Genomic DNA, 15,533 nt, shown 5'->3' on the forward strand with positions numbered 1-15,533 from the left:
TTAAACATTTCACTACATCTTGATTATACTTCTAAATTCTTCATGTTCGAAATAATTTTTCTTATTTTCCTTTCCTGATAATGATCTAAGAGTTGGACATACATTTCCATAAACAGAATCAGTGGGACATACATTTCTATAAGCAGAGTCAGTCAGTATTTAAAAGCAGTTTTCACCCACAGGAGATTTAAAAATAATTCTATAATTAAACCAGTAACACAAAAAGAGAGCTGATGTCTTAAATGTCTTTCATTTCTTCCATTATCAGCATCATAAAGGGACAGGATTCAGGAGATAATCATGTTTAAGTATACCTGTTATTAAACTTCAGAGTTCCACTAAAGCTTAGGGTTTCTCCATGTCTTAAATTTAATTCTATCTTTTTAAAATACAGGAAACAGCCTTTCAAGAGGAAGGCAAGATAGGAGTTTCAAAGAGAATGGGAATTACTAATGTACAGGGAGACTTAAATCAGCATTCACAAATTTATTAGTGCCAGGCCAATGTGAGTAATAAAATATAGATGCACTTGCTCACTAGACATTTCACAGGTTGATAATATAACATTCTGTAGTCTGCTACACATGTTAGAAAGTAGTCTCTGTTTTTTCTTACTCTTTGGTCAAATGTGGGCCAAAAAAAATGACTCAATTATGCAGATTTTCTTTTTACCCCTTGTCATGTGATTTCAAACACACTGGTGGAGGGTTGCTTTGATCAGTTCCCATCAGGTTTAACTAGAACAGTATTAAACCATTACGATAAAGTTGCAGTTGACTTTTTACTACCTAGACAGAGTTAGGTACCTCCTGACACCAACAGAATGACTTTTTCCTCTTCTTAGCAACAAGAAAGCACAATATACCCTACTCATTGCTTAAGTGGACCTTAACAATCACTTTCAAGGGACACACCATTGCTGAAGACTGAAGAGTAATATTTATCAACATTAAATAGACACTTGGTGAAATATGCATAAATATGTCTTCTTATAAACATAACATGAAATTAAATAGTTCAGGAACACAGACAACTGAGTACAGTTCCACTGTTGTCAAAATCTGCTGTAAACACCAGCTCACACTGAACACAGAAGCAGCTTCTAACCCGGCTCTGGGTTCACGACACAGAGACCCTGTACAGACAGAAGATTTCTCCTCAGCCCCCCACCTCCCACCCTCCCACTCCCCACGCAGCCCCCACAAAAGGAGAAAAGGAACCCCAACAACTATAGCAGCAACACAGATGACAGCCACAGCAGCGCCCCTCCCCTCCCCCAAACAGGACGGTTAGCATTTGGGTCAATTCAGAAGAGAACACAAAAATCACTTTTTAGAAACGTACTAAAGAAATCAATTTGCAGCAATACTTTTCAGAGTGTAATACTTTCTTCAGAGGATTTGGGACTTGCCAACCCCCACCTATTCAGGGTGAAGGTCACACAAAAGCACTGGCCACAGCAAAGTGACAAAAGTTTTAAGCCCTTTTGCATATAAAGATGTTGAGTAGCAAGAAATCGAATCCTGTGTTCCTCTCTGGCCCTCACAAGGTCTCTTCTGCTTTGCCCCAGGTAATGTTGTGCATGAAATTTAAATGTGACACTATTATTAAATTTCAAGCAGGTAAGATAGCAAAGGTTTTGGTTGGAAACATTCAGATTTGGACCATGAAATTCAAACCCTCGGATGTGACTCATTCTTTGGGCACAGAGGGGGCCCCCATTTGATTTAGCTTTGTTGAGGGTGTCAACAAAGGTGACAGCTTACTCAGAATCTGGTCAGACCATGGTGCTCATCTGACTCACTAGGCTGACTGTCCTACACAGATCAGCCCAGAGGGCCTGGCTGCTGTCTGCTGCCTATTCTCCAGGAAAACAGCCCTGGCTTCCAAAACACGACTGGGTTTATTTCACTCCTACGTTGTGTTGGGATCCTAGAGAAACTTTAGTCACCAAAGTACTGAAAGCATCTATTGCTGGAGTAATTTGCCAGTTCATTAATTCCCATTATATTATATACACTATGTGTGTGTGCATGGAATTCACACACATACACACACACACACACACATATCTACATATATATTTATATATCTTTTACTTGTATGAAACTTGAACTGCACAAAATAGTACTTTGCAAGAATCAAGTCCACAAAGAGAGTTTAATGACACACCCATGAGAAGACGGAGAGCTCTACTGGGACGAGGAGGTGTTGTTTTGCAAAGTATGAAAGAATTTCAGAACCATGGATTCACTAGCCTGACATGTTCCACGTGGGATCCGATGGACACTTTGGGGATCCTTGGAGAGCATGTGACAATGGGCCAGCTAGTTATGCTCACCGGGATTCCAGAGCCAATGGGAATTAAAAGACCCAGGCAGACCAATCTGGGTGTGTAATTGCTATGAAAAAATTATTTCCTTCTCTTTAAGAAAAAACAAAGTCTATTTCAGAATAAATTCCTTCATATTCAGTAATAAGCTTACTTATTTTTGGCTGAATAGGTATTTGACTTTTGACATTAAAATGGGTTTATTTAATGGACCGGGAAACAGGCAGCTTCTTTCACGTCTGGGTGATAAAAACATGTTTATCAGCGCCAGAGATCACCCCCACCCTCACCTTACTCCCTCCTAAGGTTTTGGGTTGATGTGTGCGTTTGGTGACGGCTATTGAACGCACCCCAGTCTACAAGGCCTGCTCAGGCACCCGCTTGTGGAAAATGACCGACTGTCTCTGCTGGTACTGCTGCTTGCGTCTCTTCCTCTTGTCACACTGACACAACAGCAGCATCTTGAAAGTGTTTCTGAAAGTTTTGTTGCACAGGGCATAGCACACGGGGTTCACGGTGCTGTTGATGTAGCACAGCCAGTAGCCCAGATTCCAATAGGTTTTGGGGATGCAGCTGTCACAAAAGGTGTTCACCAGAACCATGATATTGTAGGGGGTCCAGGTGATGATGAAGGCAAGCAGGATGGCGCTGAGGGTCTGGGCTGCTTTCTTCTCCTTGATGAGGGACATCCGTTTTCGCTTAGTGATCTGGCTTCTGGTCTTCAGAGCAAACCTCTTGGCCAGCGTAGCTTCCTTGAAGGACAGAGGTAGAGTGGCCGTGGTCTTACCCACCGAGGAGTTGACATCAGAGGCCTTGGCTGTGTCCACGGCAGACTCTAACTGGATGGGAAGCTTGGAGAAGCTTTTCTGGAAGCTGCCTCCATCATCCATGCTCTGCTGGGCCTGAAGCTTGCTGGTTTTCTTCTCCAAGCCCACCGTGCCCAGCTCCTCCTCCGGCACCTGCAGGTTGTCGGATGAGGGTAGTTTGGTGGAGTTGAGGATGGTGCTGTGACCTGGGAGCTTGAGCACGATGGAGTAGATGGCTCTGGTCTCTGAGCCAATGTCCTCCTCGTCGGAGGAGGCAGAGTTCTCCAGGGAGGCAGCAGCATCGTTGTTATTCCAGCTGTCGCTGCTGCTGTGGTCTTGATCCATCTGCTCGGCGCTTGGCTTCCAGCTCTTGGTTGAGAACCAGAAGTGGCAGCGTCCGTACTTCCTCCTGGCTGAGCGTTTCATGCTCTGCTGCTGGAGCTCATAGCTGCTGCAGCTTCGAGAACTGCCCGTGGGGTGGACGAAGTTCTCTGCCTCGGCCTCTGTTCCAGAGGCCTGCAGCCCAGCAAGTTCTTTGGTACGTTTTTCAGTTTCCTTATAGATCCTCCAGTATAAAATAGTCATGATGGTGACAGGCATATAAAAGGCAGCGATGGCCGTACCGAAGGTGATGGTGGGCTCACTGAGGAACTGGATGAAACACTCTCCTGGAGGCACAGTCCTCTTCCCAACAAAGTATTGCCAGAACAAGATGGCAGGAGCCCAAAGGATGAAGGAGATGACCCAAGCCAGACCTATCATCACACCAGCTCGCTTTGTTGTTCGTTTGGCTCGGTACGTGAGCGGCCTCGTGATGGAAAAGTATCTGTCAAAGCTGATGACCAGAAGGTTCATGACGGAGGCGTTGCAAGCCACATAGTCAATGGACAGCCAGAGGTCACAGGCCAGGTTCCCCAACGCCCATCGGTTCATGATGATGTAGGTAGTAAACAGATTCATTGAAATGACCCCAATGATCAGGTCAGCACAGGCCAGGCTTAAGAGGAAGTAATTGTTGACTGTCTTCAGCTGCTTGTTGACCTTGAATGCCACGATCACCAGGATGTTGCCAATGATGGTCACCAAGGCCAGGACGCCTGTTAAGAATGCAATGAAGACCACCTGCCAGATGGTATGACCTCCCAGAGGGTCACTGGTGGTGCCGTTTGGAGAGGAGAGATTCCCAGCTGCCCGAGAAATGTTGTAGCTGCCAAAATGAGTAACCGTCCCTGGGGGCAGCCCTGTATCCGAAGGGCCGTGAATCCAGGAAGAGCTGATGTTCAGAAACAAGGGTGAGGTTGTATTGTTATTGTGCAAGGTCATGGTGACTCTCTGACATAGTCTGGGGAGAAAAGAGAAAAGATGGAGTCAGGACCGTTACTGCCCTCACTGGATTTGTTTTCTGCATTGCATCGTCTAAAAGACATGGAAGACATATCATCGGATGATGTGTGTGCCCCCAAGGACTGTAGCCTGCCAGGCTCTTCTGTCCATGAGACTCTCCAGGCAAGAATACTGGAGTGGGTTGCCATTTCCTTCTCCAGGGGATCTTCTCAACCCAGGGATGAAACCTGGGTCTCCTGCACTGCAGGCGGAGTCTATATTCTCAGCCACCAGGGGAGCCCTATTAATATGAACCTGAGACGGCCCTCCACATCAGGTTCATTCTCTCATTTTAAAGATCATGAGTTGTCAACTTTATTTCGATAAAAATAAATAAATTAAATCAAGGTGAGGAGCACAAGGCAGGCATAGATTGATTTGTTCGAGGTAGCACAATTAGCTGGTTGGCATGTACTTAGCTTTCTGTTTTTTCTCCACATTTTCCACATTTCTACAGACCACAAATACTTCCACATGATGGCGCTATCAAACAAAATCCTCCTTCCTTCTCATATTTTGAAAAGTATGGGAAATACTGTAGATGCAATATGATATCCAGCACCACTTTAGTCTCATGCTACATGAGAAGTTGGTCTTACTCATTTGCATTTTATACACCCGGGCATTTAGCTATCCCAGGCTTTAGACATAACAACTCTAAGGCAATTCCAGCTATGTCAGCCTCATTGGAATAAGCAACAACAGCCTGGACCAAGGGGGGAAGTAAGCATATAATCACGTCACTTGATATTTTCTCTTTGACACACAGTTAGAAAAAGAATGTACTGGTTCTTTGGAATGGTTGGGAACAGTATACAAGGCAGCCATCTTATGCTTGATAATATGCAGAACCCTGATGAGACTGTTCTGAACTGAACAGTCTGAACTGAACCAGTTCTGAATATTTCTAGTATTTAGATACATTATCTCTAGTTATGAAAATGCATTTAGTACCACACACATGCAATAAATAGTTGCAACACTAAAACACTAAAATTAGTTCTTTGAAAAAAAATTTCTTTTTTTAATTTGGCAGCACTGAGTCTTAGTTTCAGCTCATGGGATCTTTTTCAGCTGTGGCATGCAGAATGTTTTTTAAAGTTGTGACTTGTGAGATATAGTTCCCTGATCAGGGATCCAACCTGGAGCCCTTGCATTGCAAGCAGAGTCTTAACCACTGGACCACATGGGAAGTCCCAGTTCTTTTTTTTTTTTTTTTAATTTTTAAATTTTATATTAGAGTATAGTTGATTTACAATATTGTGTTACTTTCAGGTGTAAAGTGATTCAGTTACACATACACATATATTCATTCTTTTTCAGATTCTTTTCACACAGAGGTTATTATAGAATATGAATAGAGTTCCCTGTTTGATATTCAGTAGGTCCTTGTTGATTATTTATTTTATATATAGTAGTACATATATGTTAATCTCAAACTCCTAATTTATCCCCCCCCCACCCACATTTCCACTTTGGTAACCATAAATTTGTTTTCAAAATCTGTAAGTCTGTTTCTGTTTTGTAAACACATTCATTTGTATCACTTTTTTTTTTTTTTGCAATTAGTTCTGTCAATCACTTGTTACCAAAATAAGTGAATGACTAAGAATGGTTACAATGAAGGCATCTCTAGTAAGACCCTCTGTGCTGTCAGGGAAAGCCTTATGTTGAGACCTGCCTCAACCTCTTAGAACCTCCAGGCTTGTACTTTCACATCACAGCTGACTCTGGGATTCTCATAGCACCAATCTCTGTGGACTTTATTCAGTGAATCATCCCTCAATGAGTGTCACACCAAAAATGCAACATTTGAGAATCACAGCAAAATTCTATTGAGACCACAGTTTAGTGCGTTGTGGCTCTTGGTTGAAAGTGTTCAACTGTAAACATTTACAGTGCAAATATGTTGACATATGCACATGGTAAGAGTCCTAAATTAAGCCTTTAGATACTGCAGGTCAGGGCACCTCTCAAAGGAGTGCAGTGAGATTCATAGAATCATGTGTATGCATATACGATTGGACATATGCAAGCACACACACCTTTACATTCATAAATACATACATTCACTTCAGTACCATTTGCAATAGTAGAATATTGTAACTAGTCTAGATAGAATGCATTATTACATAGAAGAATAGTTTAAAAACTGTATAATCCATCACTATTTTCGCATACATGCAATCTACATTGCACTAATTGCTGCGGGTTTTTTTTTTTCTTCATTTCTTTTTATTTTTCTGGGTTTTATTAGGTGCTGTCAGCTCATCTATATCTCCAGCTCCCTCTCAAAGGGATGTCCATATTTAGGAAGGGCTACATGCTGTTTGGGGTACTCAACAGCATTTATGATTTCTTCCAAGGTACATAGGGATTCCCTGGTAGCCCAGCTGGTAAAGAATCTGCCTGCAATGCAGGAGACCTGGGTTTGATCCCTGGGTTGGGAAGATCCCCTGGAGAAGGGAACAGCTACCCACTCCAGTATTCTGGCCTGGAGAATTCCTTGGGGTCACAAACAGTCAGACACAACTGAGCGACTTTTGCTTTCACTTTCCGAGGTACATATATGGAAAGTCAATATGCTCTCCCTTCTCCATGCGGATCCCAGTTTGGCATAGTTCTAAAGGTGTTTGCCGTGGAACCTCCTCCACTGCACCTATAGCTACATATATGAGATCAGCCTTGTCTTTAGTGAGACACCTTTGCTCAATAATCTGTCTAGGAAATTAATGACCAGTTTTCTATTAAGGGGTTGAGGATGCATCTCCAAAGTCCTCCACTACGTTTCTTCAGATAAGGATTCTTTTTTTCTATCACTCTTTCTCATTTTCAGACACCATACCCTTGCTAATTTTTTATATACAGACAATTCCCAGATTTTTGACTTTATAATGATATAAAAGTGATATGCATTCCAGCAGAAATCATACTTTGAATTTTGACGTCTTCTTCAGGTGAGTGATATGAGTTATAGGACTTTCTCATGATATGAGGCAGCGGCGGAGAGCCACAGGTCTGTCAGCCACATGATCAAGAGGGTAAGCAACTGACATACTAACAACCATTCTGTACCCAGACAACCATTCTGGCTTTCACTTTCAGTACAGTATCCAGTCAGGAATATGAACCATTCAAGTTCATTATAAAATAGGCTTTGTGTGAGATGTTTTTGTCCAACCATAGACTCATGTGAGAGTGTCCTAAGTAGGTTAGGCTAAGCTATATGTTAGGTAGGTTAGGTGTATTACACGCATTTTCAGCTTAACAACATTTTCAACTTACAATGGGTTCATCAGGAGTATCCCTATCATAAGTTGAGGAAGATCTGTGCTCTCTGAGTAGCTTTTATATTCCCACCACCTTTCACTCCACAGCTTCCTGGACACAGCAGCTGAGCCCCCTTGTCAGGGTTTCCCTGGTGGCTCAGTGGTTAAGAATCTGCCTGCCAATGCAGGAGATACGGCTTCGAACCCCGGTCTGGGGAGATCCCACACGCCACGGAACAGCTAAGCCTGTGCGCTATAACTACCAAGCCTGTACCCCGGAGCCTGGGAGGTGCCCCTAGTGAGCCCTCAACCCACAGCGAGAGATCACTGCAATGAGAAGCCTCTGCACCACAATGGAGAGTCTCAGCCCCCACTAGCCACACCTAGAGAAAAGCCAGTGTAGCAACGAAGACTCAGCACAGCCAAAAATCCATGCATAAATAAATAAAATATGAAAACATGTCTCCTTGTCCACCGCTGGGGTTGTATTCAGCTGATTTTACATTCCTTGCTTCATCTTACTCCCGCCTCACTCCAGTCACTGGCGTGCCCTGAATCTCATGTAATCTTGTATAGCACCTTTTAAAGTGCCTTAAACACTAAGTTTCCGCTCCCATGTCATATGGAATTGATCACATCCTGCAGAACTATTTTCATCACTTAGGCCATGCTGATATTATTATAAATAAATACCATGGCTAATAATCCCAGTGCTTTATATAAAAAGATAATATATCAGTCTTCTTTGTCTTTTGCTTTTTATCAAGACCATGCAGTGGATGTCTGTTATTTGTCTTTCCTTCAGTCATTCTTTAGGAAGTGGCCTGTCATCCACGGCACATATGTCTGGATGGGCATCAATCACATGGTTCTGATGCCTCTACCTTAGTTATGGGCCTGAAGAACATGCAAACAGGAGCAGTAAGAATAACTTTGGGGAATAGATATGGATGCTGGCAAGAAAGAGGGTGATTCTCTGTTCCTTGGGATTCTTGGGTGCTGCTGACTATTTACACCCGCATGAAAAATTGGTGAAGCAGGTAAACACAGAGGAAAGATATGGGGGAAGGAGAGAGATGGGAAGGAATGTGAGGGAACAGAGATGATGTGATCATGATGGCCTTTCAAACCTGGATCAAGTCATTCCTGAAGACAGCCCCACCACTTTGAATTTGCCAGTTATATAAGCTAACCACTTCCTTTGCGGTCTGGTCTACCTGAGAAAGGTTACTGTCACCTGCACCTGAACGGGTCCTTATTAACATGACAGTCATGTGCAATATCAGCAGTTTTCACTGGACCACTACTAGCTTTAGGTCATTAAGATCAGCGCTACTGAATTCAATAAGTCAAGACTCTGCCTTCCATGGACTTACACCTTAGATGAGAAACAGGACATGGATAAAATAATTTTCAAAAGCACATAATTTTTAGGCAATGTCAAATTGCTCCCTGGAAGTAACACATTATGTTTAAATTCAATATCAACTCATTTTGCTCATCTGATATAATGGTAAAGAATATAAGTAGGAATTTTGGAAATAAGCTAGAGACCAATTCTCTCTTTCAGTTCATTTCTGTGAGTCGTCAGGAGCACCACAAGTTGTATACTATTCCAGTCCAGTTATGCTTTATTGGAATATGGAATATAAAAGGAACAAGAATTGATGAAAGACACCTACAGTTCAGACCAGCTATTTATAATGTGTTCATTAAATACCTGCCCTAGTGTTCCAGGCATTAGGGGCTTTTTGACTCATCATTAGAAAGCCTGTGAATCATGAACTGTTAAGTGATATTTGAGCTGAATTCTTTGGCATACTTACCAGTGGTAGCTGTTCTTTTTATAATTCAACATTAATTCAATATCTAATACCACTTAAAATTCCAGATGCTGTGTATACTAGCACTATGCCTGAAAAAACAATGTGCATACCTTAATTGGAAAATAATGCTATTGGAAAAATGACTCTGATAGATTTATTGATGCATGGTTGCTACAAACTTTCAATTATAAAAAATGAAGTATCTACGAACAGGAGTAAAGCTAAGTGCAATAAAACAAGATACACCTCTTCTGGCCTAAATGGAGACTAATGTAGCCAGAAAAGCTCAGAAATAAATCCATGCATATATGGTCAATTGATCTTTAAATACTCTTAGTAAAGACAGAGCTTTAGAGATAAGGTCTATTGAACTGCAGACACATTGATCTTTGAGCATCAAGGGATGGTATAGTGGCCTAAACATTAGGCAGATGAGAAAGAACTTCTCCCAACCTTCACTCAGGTCCCTGTACCTGAGACATTTTCCATGATTGTCTCTTTGGACTCCGTGTCACTGTTCCAGATTCATCTCATAAAAGGGATCCTGCTGCTCTGGGAGGATGTCTTACTGGTGTACAGTTTGACATCAGAAAAACCTGATCAAAAGTTCATAAGGAATATAATAAAAATATTACTAGAAGTCATTAGATATGACAGTCACTCAATCCCTTTCTTCTTGTGTAGTGATCATTTTATAAGTACATGTGACTTTCTAAGAATCAGGGGTTCTAGGTGAGACTCAAATGAAACAATGATAAACCTGGACTAATGTCTTTGGTTTAAGGTGCTTTTTCTGAGAAGAGATGATCAATTCTATGCTCCATACTCTCTTACTCATCCTGACTCAACAGCTTATATGCTGTATAGGTAGTAAATTTTGAGTCAAGAGAGTTCAGAGCTGATTCTCACTGAAGTGACTTATGTCAGAGAGGAGGCGAACTAAGGGAAACTTCGCTTTTGTATGCTCAAGAATAAACAGATGCTGGGACCAGAGATGCCTGTAAACCTGCTGCTTTAATACTTCATAAGTGGTCCCAGGCAGGAATTCTAGGAGTGCAGCCTGCATAACGGCAAACGGGGTCATCCAGTAGGAGCGGAAGTGGGCAGGGGGCAGGCTCTAGGTCCCCTCTGGGATCCACAGCAGGTTCCTGCCCTGTTCAGGTGGGAGCTGGTAACCGGGGTCCTAGGACATTTAGAGTGCTGCTGTTGAAGTGGTCCAGGCCCCAGACCCCAGGCAAAGGAGCGCAAAACAACATAATCTGCCTGTGGGTGAGACCAACCCCTTCGAGAGCCCTCCTGGGTTCTGGGCGGAGGACAGTTCTTTTATGTGGATTAGTTACAACTGTACATACAGGATGGCTCTTGATTTCATCTCTGAGTGTATATTTTTCTAGATTGTTTTCACTACATTCTATCTAGGAGCACAAGAAGAATGGATTCACTTAGTTTTTTAAAAAGTCAGGAGCTATAATATTAAGTGGGCCAGCATGAGAATAAACAAGAAAATAAATAGAATTGAATAGGATATACGGGAGCACAAACCACATAATGACCTAAGTATTATTTCACAGGAGTTCTGTTTAGCATGTGTGCACACACACATACACACAAAAACACGTATTCAATACACAGTCATGATGTGAAATATATTTTGTACTGTGGGTCATGATTAACCATGTTTGAAAACCACTGCAGTGGATAATTTGACATCTTTTATTTAAATTTAAAAATAAGACTTAAAGAGAAAACATCAAAGAACAATTTGAGAGTACTAAGTTTAGGGGAAAGTGAAGAACAATCGTAAGAAATTTCCTCCCTTCCCCCGAGTTATGGAATAAAAAATATTCGGGGTTAAACATCTGTAAAATACACAGATGACTTTTAAAAATTAAAAAAAAATACATGGTTAAATATCTGATATCTGTGAAAACACATGTGAAAGTTCTTAGAGAATCCTACAAGGCCAATATAAATCTGAAAACTTTTTAAATAATGGATTCCAAGGAGACAAACTTTATTTTCTCCGACCATTCTGGCAGCTTATTCTGAAGAAAAGACTGAGGCTTCTCAATTTTTAAACCTCCTGAACTCAGAAAAAAATGTGTAACTTACTTTTTAATATAAGTCTGAATGAGTTTGACTGTTATTATTGTTTTAATCATGAACGGAGGAAACCAAAACTATCTTTGCAATTCACAAACATGCTTTTCTCTAAGAGCAAATACGCTTCTTCCATATTTGGAATCCAGTACACATCATGTTACAGGGCTTGTTTTGAGTCTCCCTTGGACTGCTTTCTTTGCTAAGAGTGTGTCTCTGTTTTCTGTCACAATTACCACAGTATTCAACAACTGAAATGACTTTTCCCAAGCGAAGTTGGCCGCACGCAGGAAATGCCATCGCTGGCCACTAGGTGGCAGAGCTGACTCGGAGAACAACCACCCCGGCAGGCGCCGAAGCGCCGCCTGATTCCCCAGGCTGGAGACAGGGAAACTTCAGCTTAGCTCAGTCACGCAGTCCGTGGAGGATATCAAACGAGATCAACACACGCTAGGCAATCAAACACGTCTTTAAAGGGCATCCGACCTTTTCAGACGCGCACAGTCAGAACCAAACTCTGTGAACTTAGCTCGTGTGATTCATTCCAAGCCGCAGGGAGAACAGATGAGCCCTAATATGGTGCAGTCACTCCTGGCGCCAACAGAACATCTCAGAAGCCAAAACTGGAACAGAATTTCATTTTAAGAGGACAAAGCTTGTTTTTAAAAAGTGGATGCATCGTGCTGCCTCCCTTGGTTGCCACCTTTTGTAGGTTTTGTTCAATTTGACAACAAAAATGAAGGATGCTTGGAAAAGTTCTTGCATCAGCACTGCCCAGGCATAGCAATTGCTACTAAAATAACATGATTTTACCTCAAAAACAAAAACTTAAATGGGACTAATGGTCGTCTGCCTCAGTACTCCCAAGCCTAAAATCTCTGTTGTTAGAACTTCTAGAGGTATGACAAGAAATGAGAAAACATAGGTGAAGATGTTCTTTCTAAATATCTGCAAGCCCAGTTTGCCCCCTGGAGTCCACACACTCCCCATGTGGTCCTTTTCTGAGGGAAAAACAGGAACAGTATACAGCTGCTGGATTTGCTTCCACTGCAAACCCTCATGACTGCAGATAAATTCAGTAGGGTTTCAACATCCTGCAAATTCATTGCTATTTATTTCAAAGACTGTGCTTCTGTAATGCTATTAGAGCTAATATAATTGTAGAAATAATTCTGATTGGAAATCTTTTAGGGAAAACAGTCATTTGGGCTAAATATTTCTGACACTTTGGTTTACATTTGGAAAGGACACTTGTGGAGAAAGTTCTTTTGGCTTGACTTTGATGTCTAATGATTACTTTTTGGGCTTCCCTGGTGGTTCAGTTGGTAGAGAATCCACCAGCAATGCGGGAGAACTGGGTTCAGTCCCTGGTTTGGGATGATCTCCTGAAGAAGGGAATGGCAACCCACTCCAGTATTCTTGCCTGGAGAATTCCATGGACAGAGGAGCCTGGCTTGCTACAGTCCATGAGTTTGCAGAGAGTTGGACACGACTGGGCAATAAGCACACAGCACATGATTAAATTAGAGGAGTTATGATTTTTTTCAAGGTCCACATATATCAGAGTTATTTATTTTTGCATCTGAACACAGACCATACATCTGATTTCCTTTTAAACTGCAGGCTGTATGTACCACCACCCTGTCATTCATCCATGTACAGAAGACTGCAAAAAAGCAGAAGTAGAGGACTTGTAGAAAACAGTGTAACGAGTCCTGCAACAGTGCATTAGGGCCAGAAACAGACCGATTCTGCCATGTAGGCAAGCTGTCTGAGCACTCTGATTCTGCTTTCTCATCTATAAAATGAGGATTATCATTCTTGAGGATTGGATAGGATAGTAGAAAGCACTCAGGATAGTCAGATGGGTCCATGGAAGTTTCTCAAAAAATGGTTAAGGCTAATTGAATAATTTTCTATGACTGTTTGATTTTCTAGATTGGCTTTCTTCAAGGCTCACAAGAGCTGGCATTTGTTGAGCATAAAACATTCGTTGGTTGATTTCTCAAACCAGGGTGACTCTGCCCCTATTTGGCAACATGTGGGGACATTTCTTGTCACAGTTTGGGGAGAACATGTTACCAGCACAAGGTGCATAGAGGCCAGGAGATGCTGATAAACATCCTACAATGCACTGGACAAGTCCCTACAATACAGAATCATCCAGTCCAAGAGGTCAATAGTGCAGAAGTTGAGAAACTCTAGTATAAAGAGACAACAGAGATGTAGAAAATGTTGTAACATTCCATTTGCCAGGAAAATCTGGAAAATATCCTGGCACTTACACACCTGGCATACTCTAAGTCTCTTCCCGAATCAGCTCACATTTAATTTCTCTGGAAATCACACTCTCCATCTCTCCCCACCAGGATGAATCTCATATTCATTTATTCAGCTCTTCCATCGTTAGTTCAGATAGTCAGTGTTTCTGAGGGCTTACTGCAGGCCTCACACGGGGGTCAGAGTTCTTGTTGTCCAGGAACCACTAGGAGACACCATCAACTAAACAAAATCCCTGCCACACAGGGAGAAAGGCGAGGCTATTTTGTGAGTGTGAGGAATATGAACTCCAGGCTGAAGACATGGCGCAGCCTATGCCAAGCCCACCACTCAGTGGTCCTGCATGCCCTGCACATCTTGCCATCCCAGCACACAGTGATTCAACTTGTCTCCCTCACTACCCTGGAGGTTCCATCTTCTGCTACTTGACTTTTTACTCTGACATGCAGCATAATTTCTTTCCCAGAGTAGACCCACAACTACTGCCTCCACCCAGCATCATCACTGAGATTGACAACATCATTGGACAGGAGAACTAAACAAGAACAGAAGGGCTCAGGGGATATACTTGGAGAACGTGAAGGTGGTAGGAAGGAAGAGATAGACATTGTATTTGCAACAGGCTCAGGGCTCCAGATGTAGAGAGTGCTGAGAAACTACTCTGGGATTCTCAAAGTGACCTTAGATATGGTGCCATCTGGCTGGGACTGACCCCAGAAAAGGGGATTTGGTGGAATCCATATTTGTGAACCGGGAGAAGGTGAGGCTGGGAGAGAGGAGCCTCCCCTGGACCACCAGGCTATTGTCCAGAGCCACGTCAGCCTCTTCCACCTCAGAGAAAGAGAGACGGGTTCCCAAGTAACCACACCCTCTCTTTCAAGGTTCATCTAGCAGTCAGCACAGTACAAAAGCAGAGTTCTCTGGAAAAACAGCATCACATAATACACACATACTGTAATCCCTCTTTGTTGCTCCATCATGTACTCTGGACTTCACACCCTTAACACCTATCACATACCCTGATGGCGTTAGGACTCTGCAAGGTGGTAGCCTGGGTTTCAGTCCTGGCTCACTGTTCACCAGCTGTTGTGCCTCTGGTTAGTGATAAAAGCTCTGAGATCCTCAGTCTCCACATAAGAACATTAAGAATAGCAATAAGAGTAAATGGCAACCCACTCTAGTATTCTTGCCTGGGAAATCCCATGGACAGAGGAGCCTGGTGGCCTTTAGTCCATGGGGTCACAAAGAGTTGGGCATGGCTGAGCAATGAATTTCAGGTAATAATAGTAATGCTGTATGGCTGTGAAGCAGATCAAGTGAGAGAACAGGTGAAACATCTAATACAACTGCCATCCCTCAACAGATGTTTTGTAAGTGGGAGACCCCTCCTCTCCCACCGCATCCTCACACTCAGAACTGGGGTCCCTGGAATATGCCAGCAAGGTGGCCACGATGAGGTGACCACCTGGACTGGCAGCCACCTGTGCCATTCCTTGTTTTTAAATATTTGAAATATTACTCTGTGTATATATGTATT

At 42.5% G+C, this 15,533-nt stretch overlaps 1 protein-coding gene across 9 annotated transcripts in view; it reads right to left on the reverse strand.

Annotated features, from left to right (window-relative positions):
* Positions 1-471: 471 nt before the first annotated feature.
* Positions 472-15,533, reverse strand: part of CHRM3 (cholinergic receptor muscarinic 3) — a 540,213-nt gene continuing 525,151 nt past the window's right edge. For all 9 annotated transcript variants that reach the window (XM_070471022.1, XM_070471023.1, XM_070471018.1 and 6 more), the window contains one exon: positions 472-4,480. In XM_070471022.1, coding sequence (XP_070327123.1) covers positions 2,689-4,461 — 1,773 coding nt within the window. In that variant the 5' untranslated portion in view covers positions 4,462-4,480 and the 3' untranslated portion in view covers positions 472-2,688. The remainder of the gene's footprint in view (positions 4,481-15,533) is intronic.

Source organism: Odocoileus virginianus, chromosome 7 (genome assembly GCF_023699985.2).
Source record: "Odocoileus virginianus isolate 20LAN1187 ecotype Illinois chromosome 7, Ovbor_1.2, whole genome shotgun sequence".
In the NCBI taxonomy this organism is placed as follows: domain Eukaryota; kingdom Metazoa; phylum Chordata; class Mammalia; order Artiodactyla; family Cervidae; genus Odocoileus; species Odocoileus virginianus.